The 20,258-nt window shown below is 43.8% G+C and overlaps 1 protein-coding gene across 1 annotated transcript in view; it reads right to left on the minus strand.

The window, feature by feature from the left end:
* Positions 1-20,258, minus strand: part of LOC106635740 (lymphocyte antigen 6G) — a 77,856-nt gene that overhangs the window by 26,663 nt on the left and 30,935 nt on the right. Inside the window, exon 2 of the mRNA XM_014347869.2 lies at positions 12,314-12,441. Within this exon, the coding sequence (XP_014203355.1) occupies positions 12,314-12,441 (128 nt within the window). The remainder of the gene's footprint in view (positions 1-12,313; positions 12,442-20,258) is intronic.

Genomic DNA, 20,258 nt, shown 5'->3' on the forward strand with positions numbered 1-20,258 from the left:
CCCATTGAATCCATTTCCTCCGCTCTCGGGGCACTCGAGAGTTTTATCCCCCTTCCAGAGTACGAGCGAGGCTCTTTACCCGCAATCCGATAGCACTACACGCGCGTTAGCGTATGTACCATTCGTCGCCACAGCTTCGACGTGCTTTATTCCCTCCCCCTCCTCTAGCTTACCCTCGAAAAAGAGGTATACGTCGCCGGCGTGTGTTGGATTTTATTTCGCGCACGAACGTGCCAACCGGGCGCTATTCGATTCTACACCCGAGAGCCGTGGTGGCTGTTTCTTTACCACAGCTGTGAGTCTTCCCTTTTTCATCGGGGCTACTTTCTTGTCTTTTTTTCTCCATTCGATTGGTCCTTACAAGCGTGGAGTTCATGGGTTCTTGCATCTTTGTTCTTAAACCAATTTGGGAGTGGAACCGCGTCGCCAAAAGAGAACATGTATATATATGCACACGTGTGTCCGTCAACGCACTTGTCGCGTTTGACACGTCCATTACGCTATGTAGAGGCGAGTCCCTCTGCAAAGTTTGGGTATACACGAGGCTGCTGTTACTCCTTAACCCGGTGAGTGTGGGCAGTGGGTACCCACTCGATCGTCTTGTTCGGGAGTGGACCACAAGGAAAGGGGGGATGGCAGGAGAGTTCGGTCAACAGGGCTTGGCCAGTGTGCAAACATCGGCTATTGCTCCGGGGATGACCCTCTTCGCTGTGCCTTGTCTTTGCCCTCTTGGGCTCTTTTTTTTTCTCTTTTTCTGTTTCGTGTCGGGAAAGGGTTGTTTCGCGTGCGTGGGTACAGAGCTGGGTAAACATGCACTGGACGAACGCTTAGCCTGGGATTTGGGTGTTGCCGATTTTTAAAAATCGAACCGGATTATAAGGAAAGGTAAAAACAAGATCTTTCTAGGAGTGTATACGTAGACGAAAGAGATCGCGCTCTTCGAAGCGTTTCTTGCCTCACTCGAAGCAATCGAGGCTTTAACAGTTCTCGGCGCTTATGACTTTTAAGCGCTCGACCGAGTGGTGGGACGTATTATTGAAAGTGTGATTTTTATTACTTTGGGGTGCGGTTGAGATGGCTGTTTCCTAGAATTTTAGGCTGACTTTGATGCGTGCCTTGCGAACGTAGGGTGTACTGTTCATTTTTTCCTATTTTTTTCTTTTCTTAATTTATTCTGTGGTGTATTGTTTTTACGAGAATTATTCTTAGGAAGAACAATCAAAATGATATTTTTACGTAGTACAGTAGGTAAAGTTTGTTAACGGGGCACCTTTGGTTGGATGAATTAAGAAAACATTTGAAAAATCAGCTATTCACCTCGTTGAGTATTTCCTAAAGTTTAAAAAAGTTAATAGCACTATGAAAAAAAAAAAAAATAAATAATAGTAAATAAATAATCGCATCCGAATAATGATTTAATGACTAAGAATGAAAACAAAGTTCGGCCAATCCTTAACTTGGCGAAACGCGAGCGAAAACCCAATCTATTCATCATCCCCGTGATACAAAAGCTCGCCACGCGTCGTGTACAACAACACGGGACTCGGCGAAAACTCGAGCCCACGCGCACACACACTCACCTCCTGGCGTGCTGGTCCACGTCACAGGATACACATCACGGTGTCGGAGTAGAGATGGGCGGGGTACAAGGGGAGAAAAAAAAGAAATTAAGCGAATGCGCAAGAGGTAAAACATCAGCCTAGAGACTATATACAGTCGGCGTCGAGTAGGAGCCATTAACCCCCTTTTAGCGCTCACACTCCCAGCGGAGATGACTATCCCCCCCCCAACCTTCCCTCTATACGCTCGGAGTTTTAGTATATACACGTTAGAGCGTGCGACTCGCGTGTTTTTTTTCCCTTTCTCTGCTCGCGCCGCTTTCCGAATAATTTATGTGTATCTCCCGATCGCCGAGGGAGCTGGGAAACGCATGGCGCATACCTCGTTAACTCCGAGGCAAAGAGTCATACAACCGCTCCGTTCACCTCGTAGGTATAATATACGTTCTGTTGTTTTATTTTTTTTTTTTTTTCATCGTAAAGTTTGGATGAATGCGGCTGTTGTTTCTTGTCGTCGGGGACGTATTTTTGAACTCTGAAAATATTGCATCGAACAGCATCGAAAATATCCCTGAGCAGGCTTTGTTCGGACGAAAGTTTGGAGTGGCGGATCCTGTGGAGTGAAAATTTTTTGGCAGATCTTTGTCACGTCCAAAGTGCCGTCGTGCCTGGCGTGGAGACAAAAAGTTTTTGATCCTTGACTGAAATCGCGCGTTTTGCCAAATTTTGATTTTTTTTCTGATGTACATTGCACACGCGTCAGCGATTACCGCATAATTATTGTCCCGCCTTTTTCTACTCTTTTTTTATCCTTTCTCATTTTTCTACATTGATCTATTCGATGTTCATATCGCTGAGGCTTGCAAGTTTGGAAAGTCACTTTGCTTCAAAAATATATTTGACGATGTACGCTTAAATGATGTAAGGTGTATCAATGTCAATTATCAGATTTCATAAAAAACAAACCATATGCGTTACAGTATCATTAATCATCCTTACTTTTTCTGTGAGTATATAGTTCATCAATTAAAAATACCAACGATTGTGAGTATTTTCCGGGCAATATTCAGTATTATCATAAATAAAGATTTTTTTCAGGTACGATTGCTCCACAAACGATACACAATACTAACGAACGCTGTTGGCGGGCGTTTTTGTGATGCCTCGTCAAACAATAAAATGCTAACTCAGGAAATAAACAAACGAGGTAACCAACGCAACTATCATCGTTATCAATTTGAACGTTAATTTGACTTTAGCGGTCAAATTAAAGTTAAAGCCGACCTGGTTGAGTTTATTAAAACCCACACGCCACAGAAGTAAATCATGCCCGTCGTCGTAAATTACTAATGTCACGGACTGCATGACGATGCAAAAGTGACACGCGCCCAAATTAACAACAAACAACACCCACTTCCCACGCTTTGATCCCTCACAAATTGAGCTGCACCACTGCGTGTTTCTACTGCCCCAGAATGCACCTACAAATCACCGGCTCAACTTTTTTTTTTTTTTTTTTTTTTTCACCTTATTTCGGTCGCATTAACACTACAACAATGCGCGAAGAGCAAGCGTTGCATCGCAATCGTCCGTAGACGAGGATTTTAACGCTCTTCCACTCTACTCCATATATTTATCCCTCCTCCTTACTGTTTGCCTCCCGCGCGCGTCCATTTGCTCGAAAATAGAGTGCAGTCTCACCCTCCTCACGTGTTCGTGAAAGAAGCGCATTTTAACGCGGACGTAATTATGCGGTCCACGCGCCCTGGGAGGCGAAAAGTAATTTGTCCCTTTCAGGGTACGGAAGCCGAAAATAGAGAGCAGACTTCCAGCTGGGCGCTCGTTTCTTCTCAATTGAATCGGTCGGGGGTGAAATGTGGGCTCTCGAGACGGTCTTTTTTTTCGATCTGAGCTGCTGCACGCCGATGTAATTTTAAAACACGAGAGACAGGCGAGCCACTGGAATTTATCGGTCACGAGTTTTTTTTCTCTCGAAATTCCTTTGTTTGTTTCCTACGCTGGGAGAATGAAATATTTCGTTGCTCTCGAGTGTTGCTTTGCAAAATTTAAGCTACGCGAGGGGTGTATTTTTGCGAAATAGCTCGTTAAATAATCGAGCGGGGGCTGTATGTGAAAGTTGAAAATTGCCCTTAAAGGTTCGGAAGCCACTTTTTGTGTGTACTTTGGGGAGTGAAAAATTTACGATAAGTTCGCGCGGTAGACACGGGAATGTCGAATAGAGCCCGGGGGTGGATTTTCTTTCGATGGAATCTTCTTTTCGATCGATGAACAGAGTGTTAAAGAGGTAGGAAATTTTTTTTTTTTTTTTTTTCAAGTCTCTTCTCTTTTTTGGAAAATAACACAAAAAAAAAAAAAAAGAGGTGAGTCCAGACCATTTCTCCAGAAAGACGATTTTTCCCTCTGAATGAGGATGTAAGGAAGGTTGAACATGGCACGTTTCGAAAAAAAAGAGCGAGAAAATCTCGTTCAGCTCAGAGCACGTATTGCCAGCACATTTATATATATATAATATAATATTATATGGATATTAAACAAAAAAAAAAAAAAAAAAAAGGCAAACGGTTGTACATCCTCGATAACGGTGTGCATATTATGCTATTTTATACTGCATTTTTGAAAATATGTAAGATGCTGATTTGTAAAATTTTATTGTTGTTTCACCTAATTGGATGCCTGACCATACGTTGACTTGTTCCACTGTAGTAGTTTAAACATTCATCGATTTAATATTTACTGCCACGCCTGACTATTCGTTGATACGTTCTACTTGCGTATGCTCGATTCTATGTCTGATCGGGCCTTGACTCGTTCCACTAAAACAGTGATCGATCGAGAAACTAACGAAAAAAATAACGTCCCATTAAAATAGTACTCGACACAAGACCTTAAAGATGAAATTCGTCAATAAAATAACTTATTCCTAACGTAAAAAAATCCAATTTTCGCAAATTCGAGACCCTCCCCGTTATTTTTCGCATCACCGACCAACTCTGCAATTCCATCCGATCCAAAGAAAGTCGGAATCGCGCAAACCCCTCTGTGGCAAGTGGTTGTGCACGCGCGTCAACCACCGGAGCATCAAAAGCGCTCGAAAGAGCTCGAAGAATCAGCTCCCGAGAGGAGCTTTCGAATCTACATCGTATCGGAGCCAGTTGAGAGGAAGAAGGGGGGAAGCTTCGGTGTCAAAGGAGCTGTTGATGCCAACCAATCGCTTCCTTCCTTTCTTTGCCGATATAAAAACCTTCGCATTTCGATTCTTTTTTCAAATGCCATGTCGATTACATCCTGTTCAGAGGGATTTTTTTTTAATCCTATCCGGCTCGAGAGTTAATTTTTCTCCAATAACCGCGTCTAGCATGTTAAAGTCGACGGCACAATCGAGTTTGGTCGGACTCGAATTTGAATTTTCTCAGACTAATGAATGGATCCAACATTCACGGAATAACGTCGGCTACTCATATTGACAGTAAAGAGCGAAAGAGTAGAAAAAAATTTTCCCCTCCCATCGTTTCCGATCGCGAGCACGCATAGAAAGCGCTAAAGTATAGATATATAGATGAACAAACGTGGTGTGCCAGGCAAGAGAGCCGTCGATCGCGTCAGGGAGATGGACCATTACTTACGAGCCCCCGACTTATTCACCAGCTCCATCGAAAAACCCCACCAGTCTTACCACCTCCCCCTCCCCCACTCGGATTCTCCATACGATATCTGTGCGCGCCCGTACGAATGTGCCTGGCGTGCCGTGCGTGTAAGATAAGGCACATTCGGAAAATATCCGACCCTGACCCGCACCGAGACACTTTGAGAATAGTGCACGCGTTACTATTTCCTAGAGGGGGACTGTATGTGTACCTCTCCCATGTATGATCCGTCGAGAGGTCGAAGAAAGGAGGATGAATTGGGGGTATCCGGCTAATGGAGTACAGCCGATCCTGGCCGGGATTTGCTCGATGAGCCCCCCCTATCTATAAACATTTAAAATGGAAATGATTCGGCACTTTGTATGATTCGGGTGCTTGGAAATCTTATGGATATATATGTATTTCAGGACGTGTATCGTCCTCTTTACGGCCCACCGACGTATGGATTTTACGGCGGTAAATCCCAAGCGCGACTCCCGCTGATAAGTGAATTGGTTCGTTGCCGATGGTATTGTCGAAAGGGGTAGGAGAAGGGGGAGATGGATGGTCTTATTTTGGGATGCAGCGGAATAAATGAAGTTATATAGAGCACAGTGTAACACGATTCTATGGAGGTAGAGTGCCCAGTTTTATTTAAGTTTGTACTTACGTGTGATACGAGGGGCGAAAACCTAACCAGATTTTACAATATGGCCACAAATGGTACGAGGCTTGATTCTAAAATCACATGAATTGCTATTATATTCAAGTTTCGAGTTGCAATAACAAACCTAATCACGAGAATGTATGTATGTACATATCAATTTTCCCACCATCAATTCCGATAAAGTCACCCTGAATTCCTCGCGTAAGCTTTCACGCGCCAGCATTGGCCGAACGCTATTCTTACCGACGATACATAGTCTGGTGGAGACTCGGCCGTATAGCTTTTCCAGACGAGTGGAAAAGCTCGACTCCGATAGCCGCTATACCAGTCGAGGAACGCCGAGCGTTTTAAAAGGTCACTGTATCGGAGCTTTGGGAGATATACGGTGGGGGGGTGGCCTTTTTTTCTCTTTTGGTTGTCTGGTCCTCGATAAGACGAGATTTTTCGAGAAAGCCGAAGAGGTGAGCGTCCGAGGTAAAGAAGCAACGTTTGCGTGTGCAATGACTTTCATTCGGTCGATCCGAGTGCACTATTTGTCATACTACACTAACTTTAAAGACTATCGAAATCTAATTCTGGAATATCGAATCAACCCATTCCCGAAATCCTCATTTTGATAAAAGAAAAAAATCCCAGGATATGGGTATACAAATCCCAGCGTCCTCCTCGACAATGGGGGATCTCGAAATCTCCCGAGAAAAGTAGCAATTTGGCAGTTCTCTCGAAAAGCTCTCCCCACCCCCTCCCACTCTCCTGTGATCCTCTACGTAGCCATGGATTTTCTTACCCTGCCAACAATAATTGGGGTTGAGCAGTTTTTCCACAATAACTACCAACTCTAAAACTAACGCGGCTATTTTTCAACTATTTTTAACCCTTAAAGCTTAACTTCCTCCAAAGTTAGTCAAGATATCATTTAAATCACCCCGCGTGAGTTAACAAACGCAGACGCGCCTATAAATAAGAGAATCACACGAGCGAACTACTCCCTCGGCTCTCAGCCACCCCCCCCCCCCCCCGCCCTCGTACACAGTCGTGTGTCTCATGCAAGTCACGAAAGCTACGGCACCGCGCATAATTTCAACGTGGAAATACACCCCCCCGCGATATTATATACATTTCCGCACTTCTACACGTGAGGATGTTACAGTGGGCAGGTGGAGAGAGAGAGTTATATTTGCACGATATACGGCTGGGCAGTGGCGAAATGTGTGTACACCCAGTGCCGGACAACGGACTAGCCGCCGAATTGGCCGGACCCTCGCGTGAGCTTTCGGACAGACTAAGTGTACCTCTGGAGCTTTCGGTGCAGTTCTTAAACGCAAAACGTGACCAGCAAAAGTGGGGATCTCGGTGGTGCGCGTTTTGCTCGAATTTCGCGAAAATTTGGATGCTCGACTGTAAAACTTGTAGCGAAGCGATTACCCTGCCGATGAATGAAGACGAAAAAGGTCTCGAGGGAGATGAAGAAGTCAAGTGCCATTTCAAACGTCAAAGGACCAAGAGGCTTGTTTCTTTATTTTATTTATTATTTTTTTTAAATATTAAGCTTTCATTCAAGTGCCTCTTTGTTCCTGTCGCATTTCCCCCCTTCTTTTTAATTCTCGACAACAATCACGCAATCCCAAAACCCTCGCGCTCTTTACAAGTGTTTCGCACTTTGCGAGAAAAAAAAGGGGTCCACAGCAGCAACGATCCATCAACTGCACACGCGTATACTCTCGAAAGGCCTTTAGAGCGGCGTCAGAAGCAGCGCTTTGGCCGGGCTGACGTGCTCTCGAGCGGATGACGCAGCCTTTTCCATCTTCCCGATGCCCCATCCCCTTCTTTTTCCGAAGCTGTATTCGTGCACGTGTATATGGATGAAGCCCCTACCCGAAAGGTATAGGTAAAGGGGTGGTAGCATACAGCGATAGCTCGACCCCGATTTCTGCATGCTCAGGAAATTTCATTTCCATTCCTCACGGCGATGGAAGGACGATGCCTGGTCTACTCTCGCTCGGATATATGCATGTGAATCCCGGAATGCGTCGACTCTCCGGGGAAAATTAACCCCCGCCCCCTCCCTCTCTTTCTTTACGAACAACTACTTCGTTTTGCCGATGATTTCCGACGAGAATTCCTACATCAGTGCGGAGGTGGTTTCCCGAAGCTCTGTCCTCTTTCGAGGTGGTCAAGGATGAAATGGACATTTTTCGAATGAACTGAAGGTGGATTATCATCGATCGCCATTACGCGGCTATTTTTCAAAAAAATTAATTCAATCACGCAAAGTCGAAACATTATAAAAATACCATTGGAGTTGCGAGTCTCCCTTGGCGAATATATGCACGATTGCCGCGTGGGACTCGGGAAAAGAGAAGCGAACGCGACGAGAGGGAAATTTTTGGCACTCGCGCTTGGAAAATCTTATCGGGAAAACCACGCGTCTCAGAATGCCACCCCCCGAAATCAAGTATTCACGCCCACCGAATTCCTTCCCTCTCGGTGCGCGTGTATTTTTTGGCGCTGTAAATAAAAATCACGCGGAACGAGGGTCATATTCTTACCGTACAATTTATCGACATCGAAAGCATGAAAGATGCACGGTTCAATGTATACGCAAATATATGTTTATTTGAGGCCCAACATTTTTTTATGGTAGAACGTACTCAGTGATCATTTTTTTTTTTTTTTTTAAATATAATTCGAGTGGGGGGTAAGGTGGGCAACGCCCTGTAGTCATGAAAAAGCAAAAATTCCCTATATAACAATGTGAAATGGCCGTGCAAAACAGTCGTTGGAGCAAACCGCGCTGCGGAAAATCTAATCCATCCGATAATTATTTACACGGCCGAGCGAGCGGTGCAAAAAGGAGGATACGACGATTATTATTCATCCGTCTGAAAGGACAAGAAGAAGCCCCTGTGGGCGGCTGTAGTGGCGTTTATCATCATTAATGCAACGCGACGCTGCCGAAGCTGCCTCTAGTTCAAACAGTTGAAAAGGGAGGGTACAACGAGCTTTCCGCCGGTGGAGGTGCACTCCCAGTGTTCCCCGACCGAGGCGTGAATAATTACCACGGCGGATTACAACTCGGGTATAATTGGTCCCCGTTGAGTTGAAAATTTTATTTTCCACCCACGAGTAGAGCTGGCTTGCATGATCCCTATGAGCTTACGACTCTTTTACGATTAGTTTGACACCTCGAGACATCAAGGATTCAGAAGAGCAAGTTTGCAGAGTGGGTGCTTTGTTTTGTTTTTTTTTTTTTTTCTACCTTCCAAGAAGTAAGAAACCCAGCCACGGACGGTCTTAATGCGGCGCTTTTATTTTACAGCCCTCGTACAAATGACGAGCTCGCGCGGGCGAAAACGGTGATGCTGGCTGTTGTTTCAAATGGAGCTTTAGTTTGCCTTTTTGCCAGTGCTGCGTAGCACGTTGGAGTGTATTTCTTTTTTTTTTTTTTTTTCACCTCATCGCTTACCGAGTATCCTTGGCTGTTTTGTCGATTAATTTGACAGTACATGCGAATCGTCGTGGTCATTGCATACCGCACATGCACGTAATTTGCCTTAATTTCAATCAATTTCCACTTTGGCGGGAAAGCCATCCCCCCCAACAGGTCCACCGATCATTATTATTATTACCCAAAAATAAACTAAAGCCTTGGTCCCCCAAAATAAACGTATCCATTATATGGATGTGATTACCATCTATCAACGCAGCAGAGCCCACCAAAAGCCGGTCGGACGATCCGATTAAGTGAGCCACGATCGACCGAGAGAGGGCCATCAAAATTCAATGAAACCGGCCAAACGAGTAGGCCATTAAAAACCATACTTTTATAATCACCCTCCACCTCGTAAGAGGTTTGTTATATATATATACACGCGTCACTTGTCTCCTTCCTTTCATTTCGCATCCGTTTTTCATTTCTCCCTCGCTTCCACTCCGGCGCAACCCGCGCTCTCAATAACCTCCCCCGGGACCCCGCGCCCCCTGTATTATTCCATTTTCGGATCTACCGAGCCGAAACTCCCCCGGCCCTCGTGGCTTTCCAGCTGTACGTGCGTATGATGAAACGCGGCCTCGGCCAAATAAAAAGTAAAAAAGGAGCCGGGGGTATAAGGATCTCGTTCATCGGAGAATAAGAAAAGACGGAGGTGCTCTTGCGAATCTCGTCCGCCATTATTTCCTGGATCTTTTGATCTGGGAGGAACAATGACGAGGGACCCCACTACTTACTCGCTATCACGGGGTAATTGACTCTCGTTACACACCTAATAAACTGGGAGATTTTTAATTTTTGCTTTTTTAAAGCACCAACTCGTCTCCCGTCCCCCGTAAATGGGGTTAATTCCACGGCTATCTCGCTTAATTGTTCAACAAATTGAAACGCTGATTAATTGTATCGTAATTGCATTCCTCGCCCACTCGGGCAGTGCAAATATATATCCAGGTAGCCCCCAAGCTCGTGTGTATGTACGGAGAAAAATTCCGGGCAATCTGTACAAGGTTCCTACACAATCCACGAGCAAAGTGGGAGAAAGAAAAGAGCACAAGAGGCGAGCAACGGGGAAGAGAATCAGCAGCGGAAACAAAGAGCGTCGAGAGGACGGGAAAAAGTGGAAAAGCAGAAAAGCGACTCGCAGCAGTCCCGGCGAGTAGTCTCGAGCGACGTAAATAGGGTCGTTCGTTAAAAGTCCCCTTGGAAGAGTGTCAAGCCGTCGTCTCGCCATCTATGTCTTCCCCATCTCCTGGAACTCAAAAATTGGTCGCGCTCGTCCTTCCTGGCTGTCATATTCCCCGGCGTAATCGCCGTCAAAAATGTTTACCAAACGGAGGATCGATGACCGCCGGTGATTTATCCTTCCATGCCGCGGCAATGATGGCCCGCCGTTGCGGAGGGGGCGAGAACAGTTTGGCAGCCTACCAGAATACGTCTTGGCTTTTGATAGCGGATCCTCTGCTCCTTCTCCGTGATATGGTTTCCCGGGGAGAGGGTGGAAAAAAAAAAAATAAATAATGCAGTATCCCGGCATTGGTGGCTCCGCTGCGATGGGTATTGTCCTCCGTGCCCCGCGACGTACTTTGGGCTCTTTTTTTCCGTCAGACCACTTCCAAGAGTCCTCGTTATTTAAGTTTCAACAAACTGAGAGTACAATTATTACAGCCAAACGGTTTGTCAAAAATGCATCACTAGCGTCTTGCGATTCAATCATGGCCAAGAGGATCGTCCATTCGAGCACCAATTTGCGAGATCTTGTAATCGCCGAGTTTGACCAACACTTTCGAGGGGCTCATTTTTTTTCCAAAACTTTTTCTCCGTTTGTTCCTATGAATGTGCACTTTGTTCTTTTTTTTTTTTTTCATTACATTTTGAGACTTGAATATTTTGAGACGCAATTGTATTACTGCCAGGGACGGCGTTTTATATTTCGTTACAGTGCGGAGTGAAATAAAATATTCATCAAGCGCTGCGACAGTTGTATTTGTACATTCATTTGTCCACCACATTTAATCTCAACACACTGGATTGCAAGAAAATGGTCTGGTTGGCTTTTGAACGCTCGAGGTTGACGGATACTTTTTTTAGTATTTTTGGTAAAAGTTTAATGCATTGTTTGTGCTAAAACGTTTTTTTTTTTTTTTTTTTCTTTCTCAATCACGACTTACAACACACTGCTTAACGAAAACAATGCATTACAATTTAAATTAATAAAAATGCTTCACAATAGATTTTAACGTCTGAAATGCATTACACTAGTTTGTTGGAAACAAAATTTTTCCAAATATTGTGTCATAAACTGGTATAGTGATGAATAAAAAATTGTTTCACCAAAAAGTCCATTGATTCGTTCAAATAATTAAAAATGCAGAGCGATTAATGTACCTTTGGCACCAAAAATTCTTTACTCCTGCCCCCTGCCAAGCAACACCCCAACGTTAAAATATCCATCGTCACCATACGCACTTGCTCCGCCTAAAAGCCCTCGAGAGCCGTAAAATTGTACTATAACTAAACTCTTATCGGAGGCCCGTAAAAGTACGGACTCTCTCATTTGTTAATCAGAGCCGATACCGTATCCCCCGGAGTCCCCCTTTTAGCGCCACGCGTCCGTAAAAAAGCGCGCAAATCGCCGGAGCGTGTGCCCCTGACGGAAGCGGCGATAAACCCGACGGACGGCTCGGTGGGCCGGAAGGTCGAGCAATTTCGCATTTTTCAACGCCGGTACGCGCGGATTTCGCTTGCGCCCGCAATCTTTTTAAGAGATTTCCTCTGTCACCCACGCTCTGGGGGGTTGATGATCGGATTAGCCCCCCTTTTTTTTCTCTCGTGCGCATTTGCGTTTATTGTGTAAACGCGGTGTTTAGCGCTGATTTTGTTTTCACCCATGATACTTTTTTCTTTTTTTTTTTTTTTATACGGTTGATAAGACAGAGTATAAAATAGGACTCACGATGCAGTACTCGGATGTTTTGGGACACTCCTGCAATTGTATGCCCGTGTAGTTGATGCAGGGGGTGATGCTGCCTACGCCGTCGTTGTACTGGCCGCACTTGTAGCAACTCAATCCTTGCACTACTCCTGTCAATCAGATTAAACACATTTTTATCAAATAAATTAACAAAACAACACATCGTTAAATTTAACAAGTGATGTATAGGTTGGATGGTATACTAACCATGCAGTACCAGTTTTCGACAAAAAAAAATCGATAAACATAAAATAGATCTCAATTAAAATGTTGGTTGCTCGAGCTGGTGTGTGTAACAATGTAAATTATGAGGTAGAAAAATAAAATACAATATTTTTACAAGCTAAAGTTATTTTGTTCTTATCGATTTACATACGGGAGCAGCCATGAAAAAAAAAAAAAATAAATAAATAAAGAATTTTGGGAAGTGACAAAATTCCCCAGCCATCGGTCGCCAGCCGTCAATCTGATGACTCCTTTTTTTTCTTTCCCCCTCGCCAACCAGAGTGTCCACCTTTTTTTTTTTTGTTATTTTATCTCCCGTCGCTTTTTCAATTCGTTCCGGTTATTTAATTGCACGTCACAAAAAATATCCTCCCTCGCTGGACATTTTCGTTTCCACCGCTTCATCGTTCTTTCCCGGGATTCGATTGGAATTCGGAATTTTGCATACACTCAACCGGTACAACTGTATTTTTCTTTTTCACAAGTGCACGGACAAACCCTTTTTTTATCCTTCGCTTTACACCAGCTCTTTGTTTACCGATAAACAATAAAAAGGGGGGGGGGTCTGACCTACAGCATCAGTCAGCACAATAAAAACGGGCGTTGGAGCATCGGTCAAATTTTAATGCTCCCGCGATCGTACACCACCGGCCTCGGCGTGTTTAACTACTTTGTATACGGGTTTACAAAAAAAAAAAAAAAAAAAAAAAAAGCTGGACATTGACACCCGCCGGGAAGGTCGAAAGGGCCTGCCGATGATTTTTTGCCAAACTTTATGCGGGAGCTCGTAAAACCCCGCCACGCACCATTTCCCCTCCCCTACGCGTATGATGAATCACCGTGTACAACTTTCATTGTGGAAAAGTATCAAAGAGGGGCGATTATTTTTTGTTTTTCCCACTCGACGTTGCTTTGTACGCGCAAAACATGATTAATCAAATCGGCCGATCGACCGGTCGTTCGCAGATGACCCAAAGTTCGCGAAAAACGTGTTTACCCGCAAGAGTCGAGCGGTCGTCGATAAAACGTGGCGGCAGGGCGGAAAATTTAATACCGTGGCTTTGCACATATACACGTGTGTGTAAGCCTGGGTGTGGACAAAGTTGCTGACCAAGCGGTCTGGTAGACGAAATTGCTTGAATACACTGCTCCGAACGCTCGGCGAATAATGTGAATTCTTCGGCTGGGCTTTTTTTTTTCTCCCGAGCAATACATCGAGAGCAGAGTTGAGCTTTGGTATTGGGTGCGTGTAGCACGAGGGTTATTGGGTGCACTGAGTGATGCTTGGGCGGTGGTAGCTTAGTGATTCTTACAGGGAATCGTTTTTTATTCAGTTTTATAAGGCTTTTTACTCGAATGTGGTGTAATGTTAATTAATAAATGATACAAAGATGTTTAATTTTTTTGCTTTCCTATTGGGAGAAATTTTTTTCTGTTACATTTGCTACGATGCGTACCGAGCTGGAGCATTTTTTTTAGGATTTTAGTTTTCAAGATTATTTCTAGTCAATGTGAAGTAGGATAATTGTAGGGAATCTAAAAAACCATTAAAATTAAAGAAAAAAATATATTTTTAATTGTTTGTAAATTCATAACTGTTGAGGAACCACGTAAGTGATTTTCAATGATTCATTATTCCCAATATCTATGGCTTCCTTCGAAAAATGAAAACTTTGAAAAGCTACTATTATAAACTTCGCACGCCCTTCCTGCATAACTTTTACTGGTTTCTAGAGAGTATACTTTAAATCAACTACTTCGACCCTTTTACTTTTTCCAAGGTTTTATACCCCCCCCCCTTATATCCTTCGATCTGAGAAATAAAATCGATCGTGACCTTAACTGTGGAATAAATATTTCGATGAAGAAACAGTCATCTTGTATATACGAATCCTATATATATTATTCTCAAACCTCCTGCGTGAAAAATGAAAATTGAGTTAAATAAACAAGCAAGTTTTGCAAAATCACATCTGGCAAGTCTTGCGCAATTTCGCTCGGCAAATTAATCAAAACTAATTTATCTGGAAACGCGAGGCGGGAATGTTCAAGTAGAAACAACCAGCGTGTGGTCAGACGCGCGCACTTTCTTCCTACCTTCTCAAAGGAAACCCACTCGGCAATAAATACACCGCGCCAAGCTTGCGTATATTATATCCTCAAACAAAGCACACCAGCCCGACATGATTTCATTACGAATAACACACCAACATTATTCAAACACGCCGAAGTGAGGTAGGAAAAAAAAAAAAAAAAAAAAAAAGGATACGTGAAAACTCCTCGTTTTCATTTTCACGCGAGACCTTCCGCATATTTATAACGCCCACGTAAGAATCCATCGAGAGAAAAAGATACGATATAACGAACGTGTATACATGTACGTGGAAGGTGGACTCGCGCGTACCAACATCGAGGCCACGGTGCAGTGCCCACCGCATTCATGCCCGTGACGCCCGCGGGCGAAGATCCAGATTAGGCACGGCGACTCCTGCCTCTTGTCCCTCTTCATTCGTCAAGCTTGCCCTCATCCACTGGCTTTTTTCCTTTTATTTCCTCCACCCCCCTCGACCCTCATCTTCGCCATTATATTTTTTTTCTCCTCTTTCCACTCTCCAAGCCTCACGTGTATGGACCAAAATGTACATACGTACGAATCTCACTCTCGGATGCTTAATTATACCGTTCGAGCTCTTGGCATCGTTTCGCGGACTTTTCCCCATTGTTTTCGTCCTCTATTTTTCTTTTCTTTTCATTGATGCTGTGTGCTTTAATTACCTTATTTTTACACCTGCTTAGTCCTTTCCTTCTTTTCTTTGACGCAGTGCTAACGACGACAGGTAGCGCGGGTGTGCTCGAACCATAATCGCGAAGGCAAGGGCTGAAAACTGAAATTCGGGTTTTTTTGCTTCGCTCGTGCATTTTTGGAGCTCGTCCTTGATTGAAAAAAAAAAAACCGCTTGCCACCCCGAATTTCTAATGAATTTCGACCGCTAGATTTGAGAATTTTTTCTCCTCGTCGGGAAAATCGAGAGGTTTCTTTTTTGCTCCCGTCTCGAAATACTTTAACGGGATTATTAGACTTGACGAGGATTTCGTACCGAACGTAAATGAAAAATGAACCTGTAAATAAATGGTTGCGAGTATTGTTCGAAAACGCTACAGCGTCCCCTCTGGCGAACGGCGAGTGATAAAAAATTTAATTAAAAATACACAGCCCCTTGAAAAAAGGGGGCAACGTTTTCTCGGGGAAAAAAAACTCCTAGTGAATTTAATTAAATCATCTAAAAATCTTTGATTCGGAAGGAAAAAAAAAAAAAAAAAACACCTGGAGGCCATCAGCTGTAGTCGCGTAAAGTGCCGTGTCAACCATTTAATCCCGTCGAAAATTAATCAAACAATTCATTAGAGCGCAGCTACCTCTTTCCACCCGAGCGAGGACATTTCTGTGTCTTCTTGCACCAGTTCATGGAAAAAGAAGCTGATAATAAAACTCGACGAGCGTTTCGCCACTGGGGGAAGAAGGAAGGGACTAGGGAGGGGGGGCTCGCTTTTTTCCACGGCTTTCATTACGGCACTTTGAACTTCTTACCGAAGAGAGAAAAGGGCTCCTAATGGCGCCATTGTTTTGCGCATTGCGTTTTCCCATTCGTGAGAGTTGGCTCTTTTTTTTATTCTGTTTTTGTTTCTGCTCAGGAAGAATTACACCACAGACAAGTTTTGTCGAGCCACAGTGGACTGATCGCGAGGATATTGTAGTCATTTAAATACGCGTTAATAAAATGTTTATTGTGATTTATGTTGTTGCTCGGGAGAGATTCGGGGTTTAATTGATTGGAATTTGTTTAAAGCTAAAAGTAACTTTTAGTTTCTTTTTTCTTTATATTATTCTTTCAAAAATGGAAACGGTGGAAAATCTCCCTTTTGACTTTACAATTTCTTGTTACAATAAACAAGACGAAACAAGCCGTGTGGTTCGAAAGGGAGATAAAAATACTTGAATCGTGCACGAGTTTTAGTTTTTCAAGTGTCAAACAAAAAAGAAAGAAAAAACTTTCTTCCCCCAAGTCTACTGAATAACCGTAGGTACGCGGGAAAGAGTCGCGCAAGTGTCTCAAGTGGGAAAAAGTCGGGGACCAAGTGTAATCCCCCCAAGACGCATTGGCGTAAATATTTAACGAACCTTTCTGTGTCAGCAGTTCCTCTTGATAAAAAGAAAAAAACAAAAAAAACAATCAATTTCCCAATAAAACGCCCGCAGCCAGTGCTTGAAACAACCAGCAAACCCCCCGGGGGGAGCCGTGTCTCCTCCGATATACCAAGCCAATCCGCAAAGCACAGCTACACATCGAGAGCGAAAAAAGCAAACGCCATTCGCGAAACCGCTAGTCATAAAAGCGCCAACGATTTCATTTTCACCCCCTTGTTCCGGGACGCGTGAATGTTTGAAGGAAAAATATAATCGGTTCGTCTGTGTGGCCGTAAAAGCTCGAGCGAGCGGTAGGAGAAACACGAGAGTAGGTCAGACAATAAAAGCGAAAAAAAAAAAATTTGAACCCCCAAGGATGTTTCGAACTCGTGACTTGGAATTTCGAAAAAGAAGGGCTCAAAGTTCAGCCTTAATTTATCGTAATTAACGCGATAACTCTCGATGAATGTATGCTGATTATCAAGGGAACTTCTTGCGCAAATGAACGTATGCATAAATCACTCGGAGGGAGGGGGAGTAATGTATATCGTAGCGTCAGCTCATTGTTCTTTATTAATTTCATGATAAGCCCATCGTCGTAAGTTTCGCGGTGAGTTTACATTTACACGTAAATTTCGGGAGATCTATCTGTTTGGCTTTTGCTATTAAGGGTTTTTTTTTTTTTTTTTTCACTAGTAAAAGTAGGGAAATATATGATTTTTCGCGTGAAAAGTTTTATCGGACGAAACTTGGACTAGTGGCCTCCCCTTTTGTCTCGTTTGATCCTTTTGTGCGGTGGAGGCGTCTTTGGTTTTCAAAACAATTTTAACTTTGCCGCGCAGCGAGACCTCTGGGTATGGAAAAATCTCAGCGAACAAACATATACGCAGTTGTGTACTCGCGGGTGAGGTTTTTCTTTTCCGACGTTTCGTCGGAGCAGCGAAAAACCAATTGTCACCCCGCGCCTCGACTGCTCGAACTTTTTTACTTCTCTTTTTTACATTTAAATAAAAAATTACCTTTTTTTTTTTTAAAAAGTACTTGGGTGATTCAAGCGAAATCGCGGGAAAAACAAGCGTCATCGGTACACCTGCGCGCGGGCGGGTAGTTTAAATATTGATGCTGTTTGATCGAAGCCTTTGTTTGTACTCCCCGAGTATCATCAATTTCCGTGCGCGCAACTGACATTACACGATTTCGCGGTGAACCGCAACCAAATTTACACGAGTAATGAAAATTAAATATTCATGGAATACCTGAATTAAAAAAAAAAAAAAATCTCCGTATGTTCATTCAAAGAAAATAGGTTATTAAAACGAGCAGAGAACTTTTGAAAAAAAAAAAAAAAAGAAAAAAAAGGCAGAGGGGAAAAAGGAGATTTCTCAAACAAAAAGGTTGAAAGAAGCCGTCGCTGGCCTACTTTCGACGGCGCGCATCATCGATCAATTCGCAGAGTAGGGGGGCGTCACGCGAGGGGGGGGGAAATAGACAGACATCCGAGCGATCCTTCGAACCAAATTTAGAGCTTCAATGAAATCGAGCGGCACTTGCACTGACCTTACCCAACAAACAAAGAATCAAAAACAACCTCCCGTTGGCCGGAGACGTGTTGCACACACACACACACACAAATGCCAGAGTGGTTCTGAGGCCATCCTCGTACACACACTCGTGTCGACTCCCGATCGATGAACCGGCCTATAGGGGGTAGTACCGCTCTCTCTTGGCTCTGGAATTCACCGGCTCGGCGGGAATGCGCTTCACCCTGTGTGTTCACGTACATACATCTTTCACCCTTACTGACGATATTTAGTCGTCGATTTGATGGAGATAAGGAGGAGGAGGTCGCTTTGAGTCGTCCCCGATGGCACGTGGATCCGCATAATTTCGAGAGTTCCCTCTATTATTTGCTCCCAAGGAGCTCTCGAGCGATGGGGTTTTGCAAAACTGGTGATGTTCAGCACTGGTTGGCAAGTATGGGTGATAAAATTTTCAAAAAAACACGTAAATCAGTTGCCCGTGAGGTTAATTTCCTTTTAGTCACATCTGTATCCATTAATTCGAAGTTATACAATTTTTTTGTTCACGTGTATCATGATGTACCTCGAAAGTATTGATTATCCATAGTATTGGAAGTACAGAAAGGTACTGTGATGCGGGGAAAAACAAACTTTTTTGATTAGCTCCCGTGGAAATGTACGCACGTGTACAGTGGCGGTGAATCCACGTCCCGAAAGTTGCCTCGAACTTTGATACCTTTCTCGAACTCGTTCGGACAGTGGGAAGAAATCGGGGGCACGCTCCTGCTCGTGAACGTACACTTGGACACGGTGCGCGATCAATCGGCTCTCGTGGCTGGAATCTGAAAGAGGCGCTTGCGACCTCGATTAAACGGACACGCGCTTCTGCAACCTCTCGCTCAGACACGTACGGACATTTTTTTCAAGTAACGTAATTAATGCTCTGAGCACCAGCTTCACTTGTGCCTTATACAAAATTTTATGTTTAATCAAGTATACCCACGGCTAAATTGTTGAAAAAAAATGTGCATGTCTGACAAAATCTACCGATGAATTTAGATTAAAGTTGACGTAGTTTGACTCATGATCGATTCCCGCAAAATAATAATAATACACATATTTATATTGAAAAAGTTATTAAAGCCCCGAACAGTTGAAAGAAAACTTGGGCCAATTAATAGCTTGCTTCTCGATGTAATAATAAGGAAAGTTGCGAGATTGAGTCCGAGGAAGAAAAAGTGCTACCACTCGAACGGCGCATCGAAAATATTTTCCATCCCAGGGAAAACTTTGCCATCGCTTAACAACAAACTGCGAGCGACACTGTTTCTACTCGTAATAAAAAAAAAAAGAAGGGTCCAGCGTGCTGTTTGGTCAAGCACTCGCGAAAGGGGTGAAAAGAGCATAAGTAAGGAAGACAGGGAGAGAAATCTCTCGGCGCCCCCCCCCCCGAGGCTGAGCAAAGTGACCCCAAAAAAAAAAAAAAAAAAAGCGGACGCCGCCACTGCTTTCGACGGAAAAGATGTATCCGCGTACCCTCTCTCTCTCACCCCCTTACTGCCCTGCTCGATTTCGTTACCATCGCGTCAACTTTGACCAAAATGTTTTCCTACGTACGATTCGGAGAAACGGATTGGTATCTATGGTCTGTCGTTTTTGTAAGATTATACACTTGTTTCCTCGGAAGATCGAAACGAGACACGGATGTTGCACGCTCGGCTTGTCAGACGCGAGAATTCATCCCCCCCGTAAAGCATTTAGATACCTCACGAACTACACGATCAAATTCGTCATTGGGGTGAAAAATAAGGGTTTGATGTTTGAATAATGAAAGGAAGAGAGTCAGGATGCTGTAAACACAAACAAAGGCTTCTCGTCTTTCGTCCTCCGGGGCAGAGCACACGTCGAATAACAGGCCCTTCCTCTGTATAATTATGGAAAGACAAAGGGGAGCGTCAAAGGAGGGACGGTGGAGAAAAAGTTAAAAAAGTAATCA

This window comes from Copidosoma floridanum, unplaced genomic scaffold, assembly GCF_036245765.1.
Source record: "Copidosoma floridanum isolate Cflo_tuat_1 unplaced genomic scaffold, Cflo_Japanese_pri ptg000012l, whole genome shotgun sequence".
NCBI classification, from domain to species: Eukaryota; Metazoa; Arthropoda; class Insecta; order Hymenoptera; family Encyrtidae; genus Copidosoma; species Copidosoma floridanum.